The 24515-nt window shown below is 55.7% G+C and overlaps 1 protein-coding gene across 4 annotated transcripts; it reads right to left on the bottom strand.

The window, feature by feature from the left end:
• BAHD1 (bromo adjacent homology domain containing 1) lies at positions 1-23322 on the bottom strand. Of its 4 annotated transcripts, none has more exons than XM_069597812.2 (7): positions 22983-23322; positions 7378-8817; positions 5061-5443; positions 3959-4118; positions 3485-3561; positions 2634-2734; positions 1-2164 (listed from the first exon to the last, which is right to left on the bottom strand). In XM_069597812.2, the coding sequence occupies exons 2-7, from the start codon at positions 8801-8803 to the stop codon at positions 1975-1977; spliced, it is 2337 nt and encodes a 778-aa protein (XP_069453913.1). In that variant the 5' UTR covers positions 8804-8817; positions 22983-23322; the 3' UTR covers positions 1-1974. The 4 variants fall into 4 exon arrangements, with proteins under 4 accessions (XP_069453913.1, XP_069453911.1, XP_069453910.1 ...); XM_069597810.1 differs by having other exon boundaries at positions 2634-2725; positions 22983-23311; XM_069597809.1 differs by having other exon boundaries at positions 5061-5440; positions 22983-23122.
• Between the last annotated feature and the right edge of the window lie 1193 nt (positions 23323-24515).

Genomic DNA, 24515 nt, shown 5'->3' with positions numbered 1-24515 from the left:
TCCTTTTCTAAATCAATACAATTTCTCAAATTTATTTTTTTCTTAAAGAAGTACTTCTAATCTCTGTCAAAAGGGAGGTGAGGAAAGGCCCTCCCTCCCTTGTAAACACTGAAATACAGATCTGAGAAACCAGGGTCGACACACACAAAAAGTGCATTTTACAAAATATCAACTAAAATATATTTTACATGAATTATGCTTCCACTGAAATTCTACCAGCTGCATTTTCAGGTTCAAAAAATATTTCCACATCTAAGAGATTTCAAAAGCATTTAAGTTCTGGGCAATGGACCCCACCTCCCTGGAGGAGGCCTGACCTCCTCCTGCTGGGTGAGGCTGGGCTCCTTAGCAGCTCTCACTCTGCCACCCTCTTACTGCCCCACCCTCCTTGACTGATGTCTTCCTCCAAACAGCTTATTCAGTAAGAAGGGACCCAAGTTTCTTCCCTTGGGGTTTGAGATTGGGTTTCCCATGTGTGAATTCACCTCTGAATGGTCCAGGAGGAGCCGTCTGCGCAGGGACAGGGCAGGGCTGGGGACTGCTGGGTGTGCCCTCAGGATTTGCTTCCACCTGCCTCTCCAGCTCCTGCCCAACTGTCCTCACCCACTGCAACCTCCTCAGCCTGTGGGGTCTGTCTGCCCCTCTCTAGGGGAGGGGGACCCAGTCCTGCCCTGCTTGGCTCCTGTCCCCAAGGTGGTACCCTGCAGAATTGCTGAGCATGCGCCCAGCACCAGGCCCAAGCCACACTCCCTCTTCCCGTCAGGCTCCTCTTTGGTACAAATAGGAAAGAACCAGGCTGCTCCAGCCCCACAGAGTGCCCCAGGGCCAGGGCCTACTCCTGGCAAGGACAGCAGGGGGCTGAGCCTCCTAATCTACTCTGGGGAGTGGCATGAGGTGACAACAGGGCCCCTTGGCAACAGGAACAAACTAAAAGCGCAGGTCCTTAGCTCCTAGAGTGAGTGGCTGCAGCTCAGCAGGTCTGTGGACTGATACAGTGTTGATTCTTGCTGGGATGTAAATTAGTGCAATCTACAAAAGACTAGGGAAAGGGGTGTCAGGGGCAAAGAGAGCCACAGCACTCCTTTGGTTTGATTTCAGGTGGGTGTGGCTTGAAGAGTCATGTGTGAAGTTCTGCAAGAGGTTTCCTAGAACCTCCAAGTGTAAGGCAAGAGGAGAAGTCTTCAATAAATCAGGTAGCAATTTTCCTTGCCCCCTGCCCCCACCCCCTCCCAGCTCTCTTCTGCTCTCCCAGACATAACAAAGCCCGTGTTAATCAGTTAACTTCTGGGAAGCCAGACCTGCTGGGTGGCCTTCACCAGGAGGTGGACAGGAAGCTGACTCCCACGAGGGGGCCACACCCATGACTGTGAGGGCTGGTAACTTGTCCCAGCACCAAGGGCTACTGCAAGGGCAAAGGAGGAATGCCAGAGAAAGGCCCCAAGTCCAGGAAGAGAAAGTCAATGCTCTGGGAGCCAGACACTGGCTCTCCAGGCCTCAAAGGAATGGGCTCCGAGCTGTGCTAGAATCTGGGAGAGCCTGGTCCCAGGCTAATGGGGAGGCAGCGGGTCACAGTGGGTGAGGTAAAGCTGGCTCCCATGCCCCCTTGAAGGGCCCAGGGGAGGATCAAGAAGGGCATGGTTCCTGAAGGACCTTCCCCCAGTCCCTCCAGGGCCCATGCCCCTCAGGCTTGGCCCAGCCTCAGGGAAGACTGCTTCTTTAGGAGCCTCTGCCCATGGACCCCAGAGAGGCACCCTGGGCCAAGCTGAGGGTTCTGATGCTTTTGTTATACCCTGACCTCCCCTTCCCTCCCATGGGGCCCAATCCCACAGGGGCCCCTGCCCTCCCCCACAAGAGAACCACAGGCCAGCCACCTTGAGCTCCTGTGGCCCCTTAACCAAGTGCTGTGCTTCAAGCAGTGCCCCCTGCCGTGAGCCCCATTTGCCCGTGGGCAGCCCCAGCATGGGTGTGAGGAGGCTACTGGGGGTTCTTGAGGATGCGGCCATGGCGGAAGTCATAAACATGGCGGCAAAGAAACACCAGCTCAGGGTCCGTGTCCTCGGGCACTGTGCGGTGTGGCGGGGTGGAGTAGTCCGCAGATGGGGGCACCAGTGCTGTCTTTCGGCTGGGAAGCCCCTCGCCCCGGCGCTTGGCCATGGCACAGAATCTGCAGTGACACACCATTCACAGCTGTCTTAGCAGGAAGACCAGTTCCTTCCCCACCCTGCCCAGAGAGCTGGACATCCCCTCCAGCCTCCCCAAGGGCAGCTGCTGCCTCCATTCCTGTCCTGGGGCTTATGCCCTCTCTGCCAACCACCACTCCATCTTCTTGGTCCCTGGGGACCCACACCTACTGAACCTCCCTACCAAACACCTGCCAGTTCTCCTTGATTGCCTTCTGACAGCAGTACTGTAACCATCCCCAACCCTGAAACTCTGTCCCAATTCACTCTGCCTCAAAAGGGGAACAATTTTATTTTTTTTCCTATAAAAATCAGATGATGGAAGCAGACTGGAAAAAAGTTCTAGGAGGTCAGGTCCAATGAGTCAAATCCCCTTGGGGATCACAGGCAACCCACGAATAGTCTGGGGAGTCTGAGGGGAGAGGCAAGCCAGGGGTACAGGGCGCCACCCACCTGCAGTACTCGGCAAAGGTCAGCACGTAGCACTTCTCTTCGATGCAGGCTACACTGTTCTGGTCTTGATGTCGCGATGCAAAAACTTCATTCTGCAAAGGCTCAAGGGGAGACAGAAGGAGGTTGGCTACCAGGGTGGGAAGCACCTAACTCCAAGAGCAAGATGGACATGAACTCTGCTGGGACTCCTGACCCAAAATAGATTAACTCCAGCTAGCGCCCAGGAAGCCAAGGAGCTTTCCTGGAATTTCAGCCTAACTGATCCCATCAAACAGCCCAGGGCATTCCTCCTAGGTCCTGTCCTTCTCAGGAGGAGCCAGGTGCCTGCTCCAGCCCCTGACTAAGATCAGCCTCCTGACCCCCACCCCAGCCCAGGGGAGAAGAGAGGAGCTGGTGCACATCCTCCCGGTTAGAGGAAAAAGGTCCCAGCAAGGGGAAAAAGAGCAAAAGGGAGTCCAGTCTGGGGGTGGAGCAACCACACCCAGATGGCATCACCTCTCCGAGTGCAGAGCTTGGGAGATACCCGGGTGTGTCAGGAGAGTCTTTCCTCCCCTCCCTCTCACATCGCATGACACTAAAGGTGTGCATTCCCCCTTCTTGTCACCAGGAGGATGCATATACTTGTTCCCATTCTGGCACCCCCTGCCTTAGGGGCCCCTTTCTGCCCCGCCTTTTAGGGCAAAAGACCCACTGACACACGAACTGGGCAGTCTTAGGAAAAGAGGCTACAACTCTGGCCCCTCCCCAGGTTCTCTGGTGTCCCAGGTGACAAGTCCAGGGACCAGACCAGCCAGGCTGCTGCCCCACTCCATGCTCTCCATGCCCCTGCCTCCCGCCGCCAGGCAGCTCACCTCGTGCATGCTGGGACTACGGCCACCCTGTAAGTGCTCTGGTCTGTAATACCACAAGAGGCTCATCATCAGCTCTCCTGAGGGAAACAGAAGCAATCAGGGCTTGAGCTAGCAACTCCAGAATGACTGAGATGGGCAGGTGGGCTAGCCACCTGCCCTGGAGACTCATCCAACTTCAAAGCCTGGGCCAATCCTGCGAGCTCCGGCCACCCCATCCCCTGCCTTGGGCCAAGTCTGGTAACTCAGCGGCCGAGAATGCTGTTAGGTGGGGAGGAAGAAGGAGAAAAAGGCACTGACAGGTGAGGCAGGGTGATGGGTGCCCAGTCCCTGATAGCCGGAAAGATTAATGAGCTGATCCAAGCCCAGCCCAAGGCTGTCTCCCTGAGCAACAGACAAGACGCTGGCTTAGAGGGAGGCAGACTCTGCTAAGAACGCGGGACACTAGTGCCCAGCTGGACTCTAGGCAGGGGGTACCTGATTCGGGGTTCTCCCAGAGGGCAGAGATCTTGGCCACATAAGGTGTGGACGTCTTTCGAGGGCCTGACTTGAGCAGGACAGTGTCCCGGACTCGGATGGTCTCTCCATGCCGCTCCACTGCCTGGTAGCTCTTTCGAATGGCTGGTTCCGGTTCATCCTGAGCAACAAACCAGTGACACAAACAAGGCTTGTGGGGCCACACTCAGCATGGGGAGGGAGTGATGCTGTTTCCCTCTGTGATCTCCTCAGAGCAGTCAAACCACTGTGGACAGCAGACTACAAAAGCAGTGAGCACTCTGTCCCCTCCTCCCTGAGCCTGGCTTTTGGGGCATAGTGGGAGGAAGGGCGATAAACGAGAGCAGAGCTAAGAGAGTGACTCAAAACTTCTGGGGCTGTGTCTAAACACCTCACCCCTGATAGCCGGCTTTCACACTCCAAGCCCCCAGCACCGGGCAGTCCTCAAGTTTCCTAATGGACAGTCTGATTTTGACTCTTAAACCACCACGGTAAGTGGCGAAGCCTTGGGCAAATTACTTAATCTACTGCTAAGCCTGTCTTCAAATGAGGGTAGTTACAGGACCACAGGGTGCGGCGTAGCTCACAGGGCAGTGGCGGGGATGAAAGCAGATAATGCATGCAAAAATTTCACTCAGTTCTGGCCCCTCAGAAGTGCTCGATACATTTTAGCCAACATTCTTCTCATCATCCCAGACATTCCTGTGTCACTAATTTCCTATGCTTATCCCCATTTCCCATGTACATATTTATCCAAAAAGTCTCCAGGGAAGTCCTCTACTTTATAATCCAGGATGAGAGGTGAAGACTCATCAGGAGGCCTGAGAGTCAGCGATGGAGATGGCAGCCACCAGCTGTGACTGTGTATTCCCTGACTCCCCAAGGCACAGGACACCGGATCAGGAGGGGCTGGGGGAGCGGGCTGGGGCAGCGTGATCACCTCCCCAGGGTAAAACTGAGCTGGAACCCCTTGTCACCTCTCAAGAGTGGCCAGAGATGGGGTTCCTGGGATCCACCTCGCTGCAGGTCCTGTGTCCCTGCCACCACCCTCCCTTCTCCCCATCGGCTGGGAGCTGGCGCTCACCAAGACATAGACGGCCTTCTCGCAGGCAGCCCCGACGGGCACCCAGCCATTAGTGCGGCGGCGGCGACGGCGGCGGGGGCGTGGGCGCTGGACACGAGGCTGTTTAGGGTGGCTGGGCCTGCGGGCGGCCTTGCTCCGCGCAGTGTGCCTACAGCTGGAGCCTGTGCGCAGACCTGACTTGGAGCCACTAGGAGGCTTGGCGCTCTGAGGGCACGCGCGGGCTACTGTCTGGGGCTCCGAGGTGGGTGTCTGAAGATGGGGGACGGGCTCTGCTGCAGGTGGCACGCTGGGCACAGGGCACCCCAGGAGGGGGTGGGCAGGCGAGGCAGGGTGGCCGGCTGCCGGGAGAGGAAATTCCAGCTGGCCCAGGGATCTGCAGCCTTCTGGGAAAATGAGAGAGGGAATCAAGGCACGTAAGGACAAGCAGTGAATCCCCAGCACGTCTGCTTTCAGAGTCTGAAAGTGAAAGTCGCTCAGTAGTGTCCGACTCTGCGACCCCATGGACCATACAGTCCGTGGAATTCCCCAGGCCAGAATACTGGAGTGGATAGCCTTTCCCTTCTCCAGGGGATCTTCCCAACCCAGGGACTGAACCCAGGTCTCCTGCATTGCAGGCAGATTCTTTACCAGCTGAGCTATCAGGGAAACCTGCTTCCATCTTAATTCTAAGTGTGAACCCAAAGGTCAATGCAGTGGCGGGTGGGGTCAGAGGCCCTTGAGGTAGATGATCAGTGACTGCCAAGGGTGTTCCTTGACCTTGGGAGACTGGCCCACAGACATCTCCACCTCCTCTTCTAGCCTGAAAGAAGGAGAATGGGAACAGCATCTCTAGCTCTGACTTAATATTCCTTTTCTAAAGGCCTCCACAGTGCTTGGGAGCAGGGGATCTGAAGCTAGATGAGGATCTGAGTCCCTGATCTGCCACTCGCCAGCTGTGTGACCTCAGGCAAGTCCCTTTAACTCTCAGTGCCTTGCCACAGAAGCAGTAGTTTCGAGTATCATGTAGTATGTCCTAAGTATTTTTCTATCAATTCATCTCATCCTTACCACAAGCCCATGAGGTGGGTACCACTACTCTCATTTTACAATTAAGGAAACTGAGACCCAGAGCGCTTACTGGTTTGTCACACAATCAATCACATGGTTGGGGAGAACACTTCAGTCTGGCCACAGACTCTGTGCTCAATTAACATGCTGTATGGCCTCCCATATATAAAGCACCAAGAACAAGCACCTGGCACATGGTGCTTACTGGTGTCCCAGGGCAAAGGGCTAAGGGTCTAGGGTCCCACGGGTTAGGTGACTAAACTTAGGGAGTGGTACAGAAGAGAAATAAAAGCCTGTTCTCATTTCTCCAGAGCTACTCACGCCAGAACCTGAAACAACAAGTCTGGCGAGAGTCAAGCGGTCTATTAAGTTGTTTTATAGACCCCTTAGAGAAAGGCTGTGGAGAAGGCAGAAAGCCCTGAGAAGGCATGGCCCCTCACTTCACCAGCAGCACGGCAGACGTGCTGGCCAGCATGGCTCTGGTTGTGTCATTTCCGCCCGGAAGGGAGCCTGGAGAGGCATGTGAAGACACTCCTGCCAGTGTGGGGGCAGAGAGATCACTTAGGGCTGTCTCATCAGCTACAGCATGAGACTCTCAGGTGTCTGATCTTGCTGGGAAGGTATACACCAAAGCCACAGGCCCCAACAGCAGCCTGTCTGTTCTCCGGGTGTGCCCACCTGGTCCACATCTAGCAAGGCGATGCTAAGTGTGAGCATTACTTCTCCTTCAAGGCCTGTAGAGCCAGGATGAAACTGTCCTGATACAGCTGGCACCTCCTACCAGGCCTGGTATCCACCATCCCTCCCATGGATACTGCACTTGGTGGGCAAGCAGATGGTCTGGGTTCCTGGGAAGTAAGGAATTCTAGTTTTCCTCAAGGAAGGCAAAAGGGACATGGGAACAACATGGCACAAGCACTAATTTCAACATCTAACTTGCTACTCAAAGTCTAAGAATGGGTATCCCAGAGGAGAGGCAGGAGAGACTGTCCTTGCCCTTTCTACCACCACAGTGCTGCCAACTGCCAAGTCTAGAAACCTCTACAGACAGCAGGGACACAGCAGGGCTGCTGAGAACTAAACATGGGCCTCTTTCCTGGAATTTCCTAGGCTGATCACACAAAATCAGGGGAATCCGCCCTTCTCAAAACCCCTAGCCTTCCCATGCAGTTGTAGATGCCAAGGCACCCCACCCCAGTCCATGGCCCACCCTCCTGGGACACCGCATCTCAGAGATGCCCTGGGAAACCCCACCTCTAGGAAGGCATACCTGCTGCAAAAGGCATTTTGTAGGGGCAGCCGCCACAGGTAGTGCCGAAGTGGGTAAGAGACGTGGACAACATTTCACAGATGCTGTAGCCATTCGCTCCAGTATCCTCATCGGAGCAATAGCGAGAACCCCATGGAGGGTGCTGGAAAGGGGTGCCTGCAGGCACTGAGCTTGGAGCCAAGAGAAGCCCCTCATTAGGTGCAGCCACTGGGGACAGCTTGCCCTCGGGGAGCATGGGGCAGGAAGAGTAGCCCCCACACTGCAGCCCGTCTTGGCTGCAGTACAGATAGAAGTTGCCCAATGCGGTGAGCTCAGGCCGACCATACAGGCCATTGTAGTCAGCAGGGTTGCCAGGCATCGGGAGCGGGGAGAGTTGTGGTGTGGGGAACGAGGGCTGGTGCAGTTCCTGCTTGGGGGCAGGTGACTCCTCCCCTGGGCGCCCAGGCTCCGGCTTCAGGGCTGCCTGGCCCCCCATCAGCAGGGGCAGCTGTGGCCGCAGCCCCAAGGGGCTCTCCAGAGCCTTGCTCAGGGGCTGGTAAGGTGGCTGGCTGGCTGGCCCACGATGGGGAGCAGATGGCCAAGGCTCCTCGGGGCACCCTTGCCAGCTAGGTGGGCCTGCAGCCTCCCCAGAGCCAGCCCCTTGTCGGGCCTTGGGATAGTTCTTGCCATTGACCTTGGCCCACTTAGGCCTCAGGCCCTTGGGTGCTGGTGGCTCCGCAGAGTGCCCATCTGCTTCAGGGTGGGCACGAGGCGGGCGCAGGGGGAGCTCCCGCTCCTGGCTCAGCTTCAGGAAGGCAGCTGCATTCAGGCTGGCCAGTCTCTTGGGAGTTGGATCACCATCTCTGCGGGCCCCTTCATCTGGTGCCAGCTCTGGAGACAGGTCCCGACTTCCTTCTCCGAGGTTCCCAAGCCGGGGCCGCTTCTTAGAGGAGGCCCAGCCTCCAGCGGCCCGGTCACGGTCCCGGCTGCGGTGGGGGTCTCCCCCTCGGCTGCGGCGGGTGCCCACCAGGCTGCTGGTCTCCTCCCGCTCCAGCAGCAGGTTATTGAGGGCCTCGGCGTTGAGGGAGGCCAGGCGCCGCTTGCGGGGCTGTGAGAGGCCAGTGTCCTCGCTGGATGGGGTTGGGCTAGGGGGCTTGGGCAGGTCGGGGGGCAGCTCATCAGCCTCATCTGCACTCTGTGGACCGGCTACGTTCTCCAGGCGGGTCAGCAGCACTTTGCAGGCCTTGGGCTTCTCGGGAACTAACGGGCGCTTCCGCAGTGGGTAGTTCTTGCGGCGCCCTGTAAGGTGCTCTGTGCTCTCAGGAGGACCGGGCTCCACGCCCTCTCCCTGCTGCTCCACACTGCTGCCTTCCATTTGCAGGGGCTCCTGGCGGCCTGTGGGGCCTGAACTCAGCATGGGCAGAGACTTCCTCCGAGTGTGTGTCATGGAGTATCTCCAACCTGCAGGACGGAAGCAGGCAATGAGAAAAGTCTGTCCTGGTCTGCCTTCTCCCCAGCTGGAGCCCTTCCAGCACCTGCTACAATAACTCTGGCCTACCCTCACTTTATTTCCAGCCTGGATTTTCTTAGGACCCCTCTTCCAGAGTGCAAAAGTCTAGTGGGGTTAGGCTACCAGCAGCTGTGCGTGGACTGGCTACCCCACACTCCTCTGAACCGAGCACCTGGGGAGCCTATGGCGCAATGCAAACCCAGAATCAGAAGACAGAAAAGGCTGGGGACAAAATTTGCAGCTGTTCCCACCTGTTTTTCTCCCACTGGATATTCATCACAGGACAGGAAGAGACTCTGAGAACACTGAGGCAGGATAGGGGCTTGGGTGGTGGGAGTCCATTTAGTCCCTCAAAGACATGATCAATCCTCCCCTTTCCTGGGGCCTCTGAGATTGGCCAAGGAGGACAAGGAGATGGACAGTGAGAAGCTGAGATGAGGAACCTGCCTGCTGGGCTGTGGAGAAGGCCAAGTCTAGTCTGTGGGGACACCTGCCTGGCAAGTACAGTGGACAGCCATAACCTGGGTATTGCTGCAAAGCCCCCTGAAGGATGAAGGCCTGGCTGTGAGGAGCCCGTGATGGGACGTATCACCCAGCCCCTGGAGCCAGCCCCACCTTAGTTCAGATTCCAAACAGCCCAGTACCTGGGGGAGGGATGGCAGTAAGGTTGGGGCCAGTGTTCCCAGGTAGGAGACCCACGGACCACACTCTAGACCTGTGGTACAGCTTTAAAAGTCCACCAGCCACCAAGAGCTGGGAAAAGAAAGTACCAAAGGGAAGAACTGATTCGGGACAAAGCTGCTTTTAGTCCAGCCCTTTTTACCAGGACTCCCTCCAGGTAGGCAAGATGCCAGAAAGGGGCAGGATGGAGGAGAGAATCACAGGAAACCTAGAGCCCCAGGACAATGCCCATGACCAGACATCACCCCCTAAATGTACATGGCAGATACCCCTACCTCCCACATACCTGGGGGCCCCTGAGTCTCCCCCTAAATGAAAAAGGCCAAAGTAGGCTGTGTGCAGGAAGGTGGCATGGCATAGGCAATGAAGAATTGAGGGGCGGGGTGGGAGGCGCCCTTCCCCGGGTGGTGGTCTGTTCATTTTCTACCTATACTCCAACAAAGCAAGGTGATGCCAAGTAAGATGTCAGACTGGGCTCTGCCCTCGCCAGCATTCTGCGACCCCCTTCTGGCTTTTCAATTTAATTTCCCTACTGCTATTGTTATTCACTCTCACTCCACAAGAGGAGCTGGGAGCAGTCCCTGCAGGGCCAGGATTTAACCCTGAAAGTCCCAAGCCTGAGGGCTCCCAGGGAGTCCAGAGCCCTTCCAGTAGCTCCTGTGGCCTTGGGCCAATGTCTGGGATCACTGGGTCTCTTCTCTCCAGAGATAAACCAGACTAGGTGAGAAACAGTGCTTCAAAAACCAGGCTGAGGGCAGCGTGGGTTTCCCTCAGCCCTGAGAAAGAACTTGGAAAACTGGAAAAGGGAGGCAGCATGCCAGGCATTGCTCTGGCCACGTGCGGGGACCTGCATATCCAGAGACCAGGCCCCAGGCAGGACAGAGAGTCACAGAAGGCAAATCCATTCATTCCTGAAGCACAGACTGCAGTGCTCCTGAAAAATTCCAGGCATCTGCTAGGCTCCCTAAGACTCTTTCTTGCTTCTCATCAGGGGGACCACCCATCCCTGATTGCTCAGCACGCTTATTAGCAATGCCTCATTTCACCTTCAAAAGCATCCCAGGTGCTTACAACCCCAGGCCCTTCCCTCACTGGCAGGGCACCCCTGTGCCGGAGGTGAAGGAGCAAGGACAAGGAGAAGGACTCCTGTATTTCCTGGGGAAGTCTGCACCCAGGCCTCCTCCACTCCCAGAAGGCCTGGAGAACAGTGAACAGACCACACAGCTGAGCAGGGGCCAGAGCCCCTCAACAGGCCCCAAGTGACTACAGCAATCAGCCTGGGAATGGCTGGTGGCCAAGGCTGAGGTCACCTGGCCTTTAAGGACATGGACACCAAGTGTAGAATAAGGAGGGGTAGATGGGAAATGGAAAGCCAACAGAGGGAGGTGTTTTCAAGTCCGGTCAATGAAGAATTCTTAGACCGAGGAAGGACTTGGTCTGTTCACCACCCCTAGTTGGCTGGTAGACCGGCCACATGCGTGGATGGCCCAGGGATTCTGGGATACTTGGTCCCACTCAGTCTTCCCCTCTCAACATGGAAGATTAGGAGAGGAGCCTTCCACTTTCTGGAGCTGTCCCCAGAACCTGAGAACTTGTTTCCTGCAGAGGATCTCACTCTTGCATCTCCCTCTCAGCCCTCCAGTCCCTCAGGGACACTCACTATCCCTGAGGCTAACGCTCCAGGGAAGCCTAGTAAATCACAGGGTGCAAGTCACATTTCCAAATCAAGCATAAAGGCCTCCTGCGAGCCTCCCCTGAATCTGCCAAATCTCGTCACCCACAGAACAACTCCCAGCTCTCATGTGGTGCCTAAGGCAGCCACGGCACCCCCCCCCCAACAACCCCCCAGAAGAGGCTGGGGTCTCTGCTGCCTACCGCACTCACTCCAGGCTGAAGAGAGTGAGTCATGCTTTGAAGCCAGATGGACGTGTGAGAACTTTGGCAGCAACTTTTCCCTGGGGTGGGGCTGGGTGGAGGGGGCACCCAGCCTGCCAGGGCCCCTCTAACCTGCAGGGGGGCCTAGCTTAATGGGGGAAGATCCCATTGAACCAGGAAAGCTTGGTTTCCCTTCCAGCTCTGCCAAGCTCCCCTGTCTGTCTCTCCCACTTACAGACTAGCTCAACCAGGAACTTCTTACCACTGCCAACACACCACCAGGGTGCCTAGGTTCTCGGACTACCTTCCTTTTCTTTGGGAAGCCCTGTCCTCCCAGGGACAGGTAGTCTGGGCCCCCTTGGGAGACGGTTCCTAGGAGAGACTCCCCAGGGCATATTACAGCTTGCCGAGACCATGTCAAGCACGCTCTTACTGAAGAAAACCAGTCTGACAGCTGCCTTGAAGCATAGTGGCTGTTTGGTGGTCTTCAGAGCTGAAGACCCATTGAATCACAAGCTGAATCCAAAATCACAAGTCTGCCTGGCTGTGTGAAGTTATCTCCACAGAAACAGAAAAAGGAGAGTTTATCCTCAAACTGTAGAAGCACCTTGTACCCAGCCCCCACCACCCACCAGGCCAGGTGGAGCACACCCCAAGGTACTGTGTGTGAGAGCAGGTCAAAGGCCTGGAGGAGATGGGCCACGGGCACCAGAGGGGAAAGGAGCGGGGTGGGGGCCTGAGTGAGCAGGTCAAGTCTGCTTCACTCCTGCAGAGGCTGCACTAGGCTGGAAAGCGGCCCTTAGCCCTGCCAGGGGGTCTCCCTACATTACCCGGCTCTAGACCATGCCCCCACCTCACCCTTAGGGGTTCAGGACCCATGCCCCACCCCACCCCACCCCACCCCCGCCCCAATGCTCTTCCTGAAACTTCTCTTACCACTGCACTTTAAATTCTGGCTTTTTAGTTTATTCTTAATGGGAGGGAGTACTTGGAGGGGGTGTCTTAGTTAGGCAAGAGCTGACCCAGGTGGCCCCTTGGGTGAGGGTCAAGAAAGGCCCTGTCCCAAGCCACCTCCCTACAATTACACCTAAAGCCAGGCAGCTGGCACAGAGCTAAGCACTGCCCACCTCTGCAATCTCTTTTGGAATAATCCCCACCTCTCAAAGAAGTAATACTTTTTCATGGACACTGAGTTTCTTGAAGCTTCTATCAGAGAAGAAGAGCAGCAAGAGCACAAAGGCAAGCTACTGTTCTTTTAAACTCAGTTGCTATTACTTCATGGAAAAACAGAAAGGTGAAGCTGCCGAAATTCTTGTGATAAAGCCAAATAAAGATGCGGCTGTTATCTCTTGAATCCCCCAGAGCTGGTAAAATGGAAAAAACCAAAGCTTTAAGTCAGGCAGACCTGGATTTAAACGCCAAGTCTGCCCATCATGAATAACTTACTTAAATTTGCTGAACGTCAGATTCCTCATCCCAAAGAGACACATCAGAAGGAAGCTTACTTAAGAGTGGTGGTGAGAATGATACTAGTCACCATGCAGGAGCCAAGCAGGCCAACATCCCGGGGATCCCCCTCTTTCAGATCCACAGACAGGCGAGGGCAGCCCAACCGTGGCCCTCAAATCCCCACACTAGGAGGCCAGAGCCAGCGGGGGTGGTGAGAACTCTGAAAACGGAGCCTGCATCTGAACCCTGCCCTGCAACTGTTCCACTGAAAACACCCTAGAGTCCACCCCGGGGAACTCGGCAGCGCCACTGCTTTCCCGAGAGGGACCCAGTGCGAGGTGACGGTGAGGGGCTCCGTTTACAATGCAGCCAGAGGGCAGGGGCAGAAACTGTATCCCACAGACCCTGAACAACAGCTCCAGGCCTCCAAGAAACAAGAAAGGCGAGATCTTCAGATGCTCAAGACCCGGGGGATGGGTCAGAGAGCATGCACTGCCTGCTGCCACCATCTGACTGTGGCTTCAGCACAGGCACCCAGAGAGAGCAGGAGTCTTAGCTCTGGCAGCGCAGAGCTCAAGCCCCAGGGTTCTGTCCCTGAGGAGAGAAGGCCTCCCTGGTGCCCATTCAGCCTCACTTGCTGTGGGTACTCGATTCACTCTGCAGTCAGGCTGGGCTCCTACAAACTCCTGGGCAGGAAGCACCGTGGCCGACCAAAGAGAACTGGCCTGCCCCGTCTGGATGCGGCTGGTTTTACAGGCTGCCCCGGGGTCTGGCGGCCATCTGAGGAGCTGGGTTCGCCTGCCCTGGAGGCACCAAGCCTATCTCTTGTCTGTCAGACCACCTGCTCCTCACACTTCACACTGGGGGCTCCCAAAAGCCCAGCGAGGTGGGAGCAGTGGTACAGGAAAGGTCCACCCCTACCCGACACAAGGTCCAGGGTGCCAACCAGCCCAGTCCCACAGCCCCAGCGTTGGCTACTCCTGTCCACTCTGACCCTCCCTGCAGGAGCGCCCAGACACACAGGTGTCTAGAACCTCCATGAACTTCTGGCTCTGGACACAAAGTCAGATGTCATGCACATGTGTGCTAAGTTGATCTGTATCCGACTGGTAAAGAACCCGCCTGTCAATGCAGGATATGTAAGAGACGATGGTTCAACCCATGGGTTGGGATGATTTCCCTGGAGGAGAGTATGGCAACCCATTCCAGTGTTCTTGCCTGGAGAATCCCATGGGCAGAGAAGCCTGGCAGGCTACAGTCCATAGGGTTTCAAAAGAGTCAGACGTGACTGAGAGATTTAGCATGCACACACAATACAGGAACAGTAGAATAGGTGGAATCTCCTCCTTCTCACTGGAAACAGTCAGTTCCTAGTCTCAGGGCAAGGCCCCTCCTGCAGGGAGGAGGCTGAGAGTAAGGCAGACAAGACCTACCCCTTGGATCTAGAATCAATCTATACACACAGCCCCCTGAGCTGGGACAGTGGGCAGAGAGCATTGTATTTTAGTCATATTGCAGTGCTCTGCTCTAAGAAACTCAAATCTGACAAATTAGGAGGTAATCACATGCAATACAAAACTAGTCTTTAGAGGCTTTCTTTTAAAGGCACAAGTCCTTGCCAAAGGCGACTTGCCTCCCCTAGTTTCTTTCAGGGGCCCTGCTCCAGTGTGCACCAGGCAGACCTCTCAGGGCAGGCGTCGGTCTAGCTAAGCCAGAGTGCCCGCCACTCACGCCCGGGCACACGGCACCTCTTGTGACCTTTGCTCATTCGGCCAACATTTTGCTGGCCCCTCGCCACAACACAGCGAGGTGAGACCCACACAGGGCTGGAAGCCACTTTATGTTGCCACTAATCCCAAGTGGGCTCGATCAACGAACAGCTTGAACTTCCTGAACCTTGGTTTCCTGATCGACACAGCAGAGTTGTGAGCACCCGGTTAAATAAGAATGGTATACAACAGGCGATCAACACAAGCTCATTCTTGCCCCCTACATATCAAGTTATCAGGCTAAGAGCTGAGGGAAAGTGCAAAACAGACTGGGCAACTGGAACTTGAGCTGTTAGGAAGATAGAGGACAAGAGTCTGTGAGAGGGCTGTGGCAGAGTGCTCAGAGCTTGGCGGAGAGAACTTAGCTCCAAAGCAGCTTCCCAGAGGGCACACCCGAGCCACGACTTCCAGCTTCTTCCTGAGGGTCTACTTCATGCCAGGTGTACCAAGCCCAGTGGGAAATGGGTAGCACCCTAGAAAATTTGCTTCACAAACATTTGGAAAGAGCAGGAGACGAAGGCAACTTTCCCCAGACTGCCCACCACTGGCTCCATACAGAATTGCTCCAGGCTGAGGGACAGTGGAGCTCTGGGCTAAGTCTCCGGCAGACCCTCCCCTTCTCAGACTCCACAGTGCCCAGACCAAAAGCAAATCTCCCGCTGGGGCAGGACCTATTTGTTCCTGGCAGTGAAAGTGTGGAAGAGATACAGCAGGAACAGGGCCACGGAGCCTCAAGGCTCAGCAACAGGCCCACCAGGAGGAAGCCTCAAGGACTGATGCCCCGTTCTCCAAAAAACACATCAGCTCACCAGCCTGCTCCAGGCACTTGCCAAAGAATGGCAAAGGGTATGTGGCTGGTTCAACCACCAGGACACTCCAGAAACCAATAACTTAGATGTCTAAGATGGCTTGCCAAGACCAGAGGTGCTATCTAGTGTCTTGAATGAAGAAACTGGCCAGCCAGGCCAACATGGGAGCTCTGCCCTCGGCCTTCCCAGCGAAGTGCTGACCTCCCTGAATGAAACAGCCATGGGGAACAAGACCCAAGACCAGGCCTTCCCAACATTCCGCCAGCGCAAACAGAACCACAGGCAGCCCCTACTAGAGTTACAGGCACCTAACCTGAACATCTCACTAATTAACTAAGTGTTTAGTGCCACTCCCATTATGCAAGCTCTACCAGGGCAGGCGGGGTCTGCCTTCCTTACCAGTAAATCTCATCCACAGGGCTTACGAAGAGCTTGCTGAACAAATGAAGATCTGGCTGCCCACCTGCTCCCCTTCATATAACATTTCTACCCTAGGCTGATGGCACCACTTGGAGCCGAGGACAAGAAACTCTGACCTCAAAGCTCTCCCTCATCCCTAGGAGTCCACCATGCCTCTTTAGTGTAATCCACAGTTCAATGGGCTACTTTAGGAATTCTCTCATGTTATACAGCACAACCTTCTTCCACTACCATCCTTCTCCCTCCCAACCTGCCCAGCTATCTCAGGAGAATATTTCTCTCATTCCATATCTTACAGTCACCATCACTCTCATTCATCCTTGCCACTCCCCACCCCCTGGGGGCTGTTATCATCTCATCCTAACAAGGAGAAAACAGAAGCACAGAGAGGTAAGAGAACTTGCCCACACTCCCGCACCATCAAGGGCGGAGGCAGGGCAGCTGCTGTCAGTCCCCAAGTCCACGCCCCGAACCGCAACACAGGATGGCTGCTGGCTGAGTCACAGGCCAATAATCCTGCATGTGCGATTTTGCTTTTCTGAGCTGTTTTTAAGTATTGGCATTAACACATTATTAGTTTTTCTTGATTTTCCACCACAAAGGAATTGAAGATGTACTACGATTAAATGGCATCTATGTACTGGCCAGGGAACATATACATAGTTTTACAGACTGTTTCTACAGAAGAGTCTACTCAAAGTTCCCAGTATGTTCTTAGATGTACTTCTAAAACAAACCCATTTTATATCTTTGAAAAGGGTAGGGGCTGCAAAGACAGGTTTTCTTGATTTTACAGTAAATCTAGGAAAAGAATCCACTCCCCGCCCCCCGCCATCCTAACCACGTCTCTTGAATCAGATGAAATCTCCAGCACGAACTGCAATGAAGACTGAAATTCGGTCAACACACTCCAATCAGTCATCTTAATATTCAAAGACATATTACCTGACCTCTTGGCTACCTCTTTGGGCTGAATAAATTCAAGTCCTTCCAATTCTCCCTGATGATCATCTCTTGCAGTCATTTTATCCATTTTACAATTTTTTCTACACTCTGTCCAAACTGTGTGAACCCCTCCAGGCAGAGAACAGCTCTGCCCCCAATACTGAGACAGGCTTGCCAAACCTGACTCCATCTTCCATTCTGACATACACATCACAATATCCTGGCATCAAGCAGCACCCTAATACCTTTCCTGTGATATCTACAAAGGTCCTCTAAAAACTAATAATTCAACTCTAGGGCATTCCCTGGCAGTCCAGCAGTTAGGATGTGATGCTTCCACTGCAGGGCTGGGGTTCAAATCCTGGTTGGAGGACTAAAGTCACATGGCATGGCCAATAACAATACACCTCTAAACCATCTGACCAGATGAAAACGTGATTAACAAACTGAATTTTCTCCAGACACTTTTAGACATGCAGCTGCAGTTGGAGAAGGGCTTGAGTGTGGGCCACCCCTCTCCTCTTCAGGCAGGAAACTGAAAGAGCTGCATCTAAGGAGGGTGAAGGCTTGAACAGGCATTGAGAATGGAAGGGACAGTGGAGCTCTGGGCTAAGTCTCCCACAGACCCTCCCCTTCTCAGACTCCACAGTGCCCAGGCCAGAAGCAAATCTCCCGCTGGGGCCATCACCACTCCAGATGAGGCCTGGGGGTCACAAGAGACAGCAACACACCAAAAAACATAGGCCCTGAGTGTCTGCCTGGCTTGATCCTGTTAACTAAGACGAGTTACTGTGATTTTTTTGTCCTGGTAACTTGGTTATTATGGTGTCTCAGAAATAAGTTCCCGTTTCAAAACCTCAGGGAGGCTGAGAGAAAAAGCCATTCTTTTACTCCTGATGCTTGCAGAGGATCTATCTCAAGGGTATTATTATTATTATTATTATTTGGTGGGAGGCTGAGTCAGGTTAATAACCACCCAACTTTGCAGGTGTTTCTCACTGGGAAAAATGGAATCTGGATGAAAATCCTTCCTAGGACATGACACAAAGTCCTGGACATGACTTTGCCCTGAGGCCTGCTCACCAAACCCACAATCCTCAGACCCTCAGCTTCCAGACCAAGTTGCCTAGGGCAGGACAGCAATCCCTCCGTTGGAACCCCAGGGCCAGGCTAGTGCTCAGCCGCTCTGCAAAGCCAGCTCAGTGGAGCGAAGGGCACTTGTCTGGCCCTGAGCAGGCAGCCTGCAGCACCCCCGACTGCTGCTGCTCTTCGTCCCTTCTCCCTATTAGCTGGTTTACTGCTCATTAGTGGCAGAACCAGGAGGTGGGCAGGGGAAACAAAGGAGCTGAAATTCAAACCAGTCTATTTTACTCCAGTTAGGTGCCTCCCATAAAACCGGGCAGGATTTCATCACCAGGACCTCCCTGTCCCTTGTTCCTTGGAGGTCGAAGCAGCCTGAAGGTGAAGCGGGAACCTGCAGAATCTCAGGACCCCAGGCCCCAGGAGCCTACGCTTCTAATCACTACAGGCTCTTGACTCCATCTTCTCAGGGTGAGCTGGCCCATCAAGGCTGGGGACCCGCAGAGCAGAGTGCTGGGGCTGCCCTCTGTGTCCAAGCGCACTCTTCTTGTCCCTCCAAAGTCCCCAGCACAATGGCAAGTTCACAAAGGAAGTGAGTCCTGCCAGACTATGCTAGCAAATTCCCATAAATGCTTGGGCCAGGGTAGTACTGCTTATGTAAAATGCTTCCCCATTGAGAGATGCTGCTTTATTTACATTCCTCACAACCCATTCATAAAACGGAGGCCCTTTAATGTTGGGGCTGTTCGTATAATGCTCCATAAACCCGGCAGCTTCAACTGGCAGCCTTAGTTCGACACAGGCTGCCTCTTAACTTTTTCCCCTTAAGATTTTTTTTTCCCCTCTTTAATGACTCACCTTGCGACAGGGCGCTCAGGCCAGATGTTGCCGGAGCAAGGCCAAGAGGAGTAAGAACAGATAAAAATGAAAACACACAAGTCCTCCTGAGTGCTGGGACAGAGAGGTGGGGAGGAATGAAAATAAATCGAAAATCCCCATAGAACTCCAATGTGAACTACTCATGTTGAAGGTTGAATCCCTTCCAGGTTTACTGAAACTTCCTTTAAGGATGTCAGAATGCTCCCGAACTTAAGCCTCTACAAACTAGAGATGGTGTGGAGGGACTGTTTTTTTTTAACCCCAAAGGAAAAGATAGAAGAAGATTCTTTGTGGTTTTTAATCTACATTGTGGATGAATAAAAAGGCAGAAAATTTCTCTGCTTCTTTGTAACAGTGTTCCATGGGCTGCTGGATCTAAGAGGGGCACGATTTGTTCAGAGTGAAGAAACTCAGACGAACCTCAGAAAAGAGGAAGGGCTGTGTTTTAGGACACACAGAGAAAACAGCCTGGGCAGCTGAGAAGAGAGGCCAGGATATTCATTCAGAGGTAGCCTGTCTCCTGCTACTGTAGAAGCAAGGAGGAGAGAACTAGTACAGATTTTTTTTTTTAATTGACGGGGGAGCGGTCTGCATTGCCATGGCAACTGTGAGGGGTGGCTTTCCCGCTTAGAAGGGAAATGCTGGTCCATTAATCATCAAACTGGGGCACAAAGGGGAGGTTTGGGGGAAAGGGGGTGGATGCAGAATTTATTTTTTCCACTGTTTAGACTCAAACCAGTCACCAGCCCTCTCTCCCATCTCCCCATGGTCCAGGGTTGGTAGTAAACAAAAAATGGAAGTTCTGAGAGAGCTGGGATCATAAGCTGTCCTTTCTAATGGGTCCAGTGTGGGGCTGATCATGCCTCCCATGTCAGCGATGCCCCTATAAACATCTCCTCCAACATCAGTCCCCAAAGCCCCATTCACAGGCCAGAACAGGAATCTTTCTCTTCTGCTCTCAGCACCCCATTTTCTCCCATATTTACACCCAGGATTGAGAAGAGATAAAACATATGGATTCATTTAGCACGGACAACAAGGAAAATTGCATAAGAGCAGCAAAGCCGGGTGGGGAGAATGGCCTGGTGAGGTAGGAGGAAAACAGGATTACAGCCCTTTTCCAATTCATGTCTATATGGTGTCATGTGAGCAATCCACAGGACAGACTCTTCACCAGCTGGAAAATCAGAAGCAATCATTTGCTCCCCACGCTAAAGCACCCCAAACACGCCCTATGTATGTGCCTTAGGCAGAAAAGGTCGGAAACCACCGAGGACTCCATATTATCTGGAGTTCTGGTGAAACAGAAGGGCAGGTTTCCCCTCTGCTCCCACTCAACTAAGCAGTCAACTGCTTTTATTCATTCAATAAAAATGACATGCACAGCACTGTATCACAAATCCTGGAATACTCATGCACACACAGGTTTAATACTCATACTGTCCTTATCCTTAAGAAACTTCCAAAGAACAAAAGCACTCAAGAGGATGCCATGTTATAAAACCCAGGGTCACAATCTCAGAGGCAAGCAACGCTGGCCTGGAGTGGTCTGAAATGAAGAATGAGTAGGGTTCAGGCAGGAGAAGGAGGCGGCAAGGGACTCTTAACTGGGGACAACTGGGGAAGTCAAGAGGAGCAAAGAGGCAGGGTGATAAACCTGTTCAGCACATCGGGGCTAGGGGAAAACCTTAAGGGACACTGTCCAGGATGAGACTGCAGGAAACAGGGAGTCACTGTAAGTTTGTGGGGAGGGGAGTGACATAGGGGAAGGAGCGCTTTATGAAGAATGATCTAGCAGCTGTGTATGGAAATGGATCAGAAGGGCCAGTACAAACAAGAGGGAAAGGAAGGCCATGACAACAACATAGGCCTGACATGGGAACAGCAGGGCAACAGAAAGGAAGAAAGAGAGGGAGATAGAAAGAAGAGAAACTCTTCACTGGCTAAACTCTACAGAGCAAACTCTTAACTACTTGATCTGACTTGCATGAGTCTCCTGCCAGGTGAGAGCCAAAGAGGGAACCATTGTTTTGGCCATTCTCCTTTCAGTTCTGGTGGCCAGACCAGGTCACCCCCTTCTGATGCCCCCAAAAGAATCACATGCACACTGGGTAGCCCTGCAGAAGACACAAAGACCTTGAGATGCTTCATCATTCTCTGGACCTTAGACATACAATTAAATTCCCTCAGAAAAAAACTTTAAGTCTCCTGCATGAGGTAATACCTCCCTTTCTTTCCCACAAGCCTCAACTCCACCCAGGCTGGGGTCTAGACCCTCCTGGGGAGAGGGACAGAGGGCGGCCATGAATTAACTCCATGCTCAGACTAAGAGGGGTGACAGGCTGCTTTCCCAAAGAGGGATTACACTCAACCACAGCTGGGAGCAGCTCATCATCAAAACCTTCCCCAGGTGGGACTCGGATTTTTAATAAAAGTCTACACTCTAAACACCCTGAGTCTGTTTTTGTGGTCCCAACTCTTCCATTAAGCATGGGATCACAGGATAGAGCACTGGAACACTGAGTGGGTTTTTACAACTGGAAAACCAGCACCCAGCTTGGTCACTGGTGGGGTAAGAGGGGCTCACGGCTTAAGCCACTGGTTCCCAAATGTCCTCTAGTTGGTCAAGGACAGTGGTGTTCCTCCAGAACACACAGTCTCTCTGGGGCCCTTTTCGCTCTTTTTCAGAAGGAACGGCCGTGGAAAGGGTGGGAGGAAAGTCTCTCAGGGAATAGGAAACGTTTTAAACTTAATCATTAAATTCCTCCCTCAACTCAGCTTCTCCTTTCTCTCTGTGAGCACCTTCTTTCGCTAAAGAAAAGTGCTGAAGACGGTTGTCCAGGAGCACTTCTGGGAGGTATCTCCTAGTCCCCAGTCCAGCTGGTCTTCTGCCCTCTTAAGACCAGTGACAACGGGAGACTAGGAGATGTCCCAGGTGGGATTAACCTTTTGGGCAGACTCTTCTCGCCGAAACACCTCATTCCTGGCAGGCTCTAGAGCTCCTCACCGAACTGTCTCTTGGGCAAGTCCAGCAACCGGGTCGCCACTGGCCAAGCCCACTGCGTGCACACCCCCACCTCTGCCCCACTGGCTCGACCCCACTCTTTCCAGAACAGCAAGTCGATCCGAGACTGGAATCATGAGCCAGTGCCGCAGCTCCTCCCGGCGGTCGCCCCGGCCCCCGCAATCCCCGGGGCAGAGTCCGGCCCGGTCGCCCGCCCCTCGGGGTGGGTGGCTCGGACCCGCTCCCCTCCCCGACGCCACCACCTGCGCCCGCTCCGGCGCCGCCTTTGTCCGGCGCTTCGCCGCCAAGCGGGCCCCTCGGGCCCGACCTGACCCGGCCCCCGGCCCCGGAGAAGAGGCGGCGAGGCGGGCAGGGCAGGGCCAGGCCCGGCCGCGAGCACTGGGTCCCGCTGTCACTTGGAGGCGGTCTGACAACTTCGATCCCCCCGCCCCACCTCGGACTCGGCCGCCGCTCGGCACGGTCCTCGCCGGGCCTCCCGCGGCCCACACTCGCTTCTCGAACCGGTTCCTTTCCTTCTTCGGCGCCTCCCTTCCTCCCAGTCCGATCAGGTCGAGTCTATACTACCCCCGCCCTGGCGTGGCCCCCACCCCCTGCCCCCCATCCAGCAATAACCGGTCAGCTCCCAGCGCGGGAGGGCGCCCCCCACCCTGTGCGGGAGATCCCGCGGCGCCGCCCCCGGCCGCGGCCCCTTGCCTCAGGGACCGCGATGGGGGGAGGGGGCACGGGGGGGCGGGGGCCTCGCCGCCCGCGCACTCGGAGGCGAGCCGGCTCCTCCGAGGCCAAGAAACGACCGGCGTCCTCCCGCCCTCCGCGGCCCGGGACGCCCGCGCCGCCGCCACCCGGCCAAGCTGCCACCCGGCGGCCGCCACCCACCCCGCCCCCGGCCTGCGAAGCGGGCGGCCCCCGGGGGCTGTCACCTCGAGGCGCTCCGCGCTCCCCGATGGCGGGACCGTGGCGCCGGACCCGGGGGAGAGAGGCGGCGCGAGCGAGCGAGCGGCCGCACCTGCTTCGCGTCGTCCGTCCGTCCGTCCCCTCCCGGGCTGGCGGGGGCGGCGGCGCTGCGCGCTCGGTGGGGCGCGCTGACGGGCGACCGGTCCTCTCCCCTTCACTCATCTGCCTCCCTCGTTTGCTCCCGCCCGCCTGCTCGCCCCTTCCCCCCTCCTCGACCGAGGCCCCTAGCTCACCGGGACGGCGGCGCGGACGGCGCGGCTCTGGGCGCCCGCAGGCCCCGGCCGGGCTGGAATCCGGCGGCTGGAACCCCCCGGGGGCGCTCAATTCCCGGGCTCCACGCTGCTGCGTCAGCGCCTCCTCCTGGGGGCCGGGGCCGGGCGGGCGGAGCGGGGGCCGCAGCCGGGCGGGGCCGTCGGGGGGGCGGGCGCGCCTGGCCGGGGCGGGCGGACGGCGGGGGCCGGACGGGCGGGGCAGGCAGCCGGACGGGCGGGCGGCGGGGGCCGGGCTCCGGGATCCGCTACGCCGCTCGCGGTTCCCCCACAAACTCCCCGAGAGCTGAGCCTCCGCCGCCCTCCTTCCTGCTTCCTCGTCCCCAGCCAATCAGCAGCGCGCCCCTCTGCCAGCTCCGCCAATCAGCCGCCCCGCCCTGCGCTGGCCCCGCCAGCCAATCCGGCCCTCGGCTCCCCCTCCCGGTCTCCAACCAATCAGAACCGTGGGTCGGTCGTCCCAACGCAGGGGGCAGCACGAGGCGGCCGGGGGAGGCGGTGCGGGGAGTGGTGGGGCCTGGGGGGAGGGGTACGGTGCCAAGGGTGGTGGAGGAAGGTGGTTTTCTTTGCCGGCTTCTTGGATTTTCTCATCTCCGGAACATGAGCCAGTATCCCATGGTGACCCGACCCTGGAGCCCCAATCCCCTAGCTGATACCCCCACCCCGAAATCTAATCTCACCCCCCTGGCGGTCACCTCTCTACATCCCTCGTCCCCCTTCTCCTCTCCGACACCCTCGAGAGAAAACTGCGGGCCGAGGACCACCCCCACGCTCGCCAGCGGCTGCTGCCCCTAGGGCAAAGCTTCGGGAAGACCAGCTGAAAATCAAGCGAGGACAACCCCCCTTTCCTGCAGAAAGGGCCCCAGACTCCAACGAAAGGGCCCCGACTGCTGAGAAGCCCCTCCCGCCCTTGCCTCATCTTTCCGACTTCCCTGCCTGCCACGTCTCCTTTCCTTTCAAGCAAGGTCGGTCCTGGCTTGGTAACCCCTCACCCGCATCTCTTTTTTCTCTTTCTCCCCTTCACCTACCACCCCCGATTCCAGCTCCTAATTCACCCTTCTTAGAAGCAGAGTGTGGAACCCTCATCCATTTGCAGCCGACAGCAGAGCCTGGTCTGTGAGTCCTTGACACCCACACACCCTCTTCCACTACCGCGGGGAACATCCGAGCTCTCCCGGGGAGGGAGGTGGGGGCGGGCAGCCTGACAGCCCAGGCTGGACTCCCTCCCTCGCGTCCCCAAGCGAGGATGGGACCAAGTGTGGACACTTACCTGGCTTCCCCCTAGTCACCGAATGCTGTGGCTCCGTCTCACACCCACAGACGTGCCTTTCCAAGCCCGAGCACGCTCCGCGGGGTCAGCGGGGTGGGTGGGCACAGCAGGCTGAGGTCACATGGAGGTGTGGGAGTCCCTGGGAGGTGCGGGAAGGGACTGTGTCTTGGGCACCTTGTAGTGCCAGAGCCGGCAAAGGGCTTCACTTCAGCAAGCCCTGGATGCGCACA

The sequence above is a fragment of the Ovis canadensis genome, chromosome 7 (assembly GCF_042477335.2).
Source record: "Ovis canadensis isolate MfBH-ARS-UI-01 breed Bighorn chromosome 7, ARS-UI_OviCan_v2, whole genome shotgun sequence".
NCBI lineage: Eukaryota > Metazoa > Chordata > Mammalia > Artiodactyla > Bovidae > Ovis > Ovis canadensis.
The sequence above is the reverse complement of the archived record's forward strand: the minus strand, read 5'-3'. Positions and strand labels throughout refer to the sequence as shown.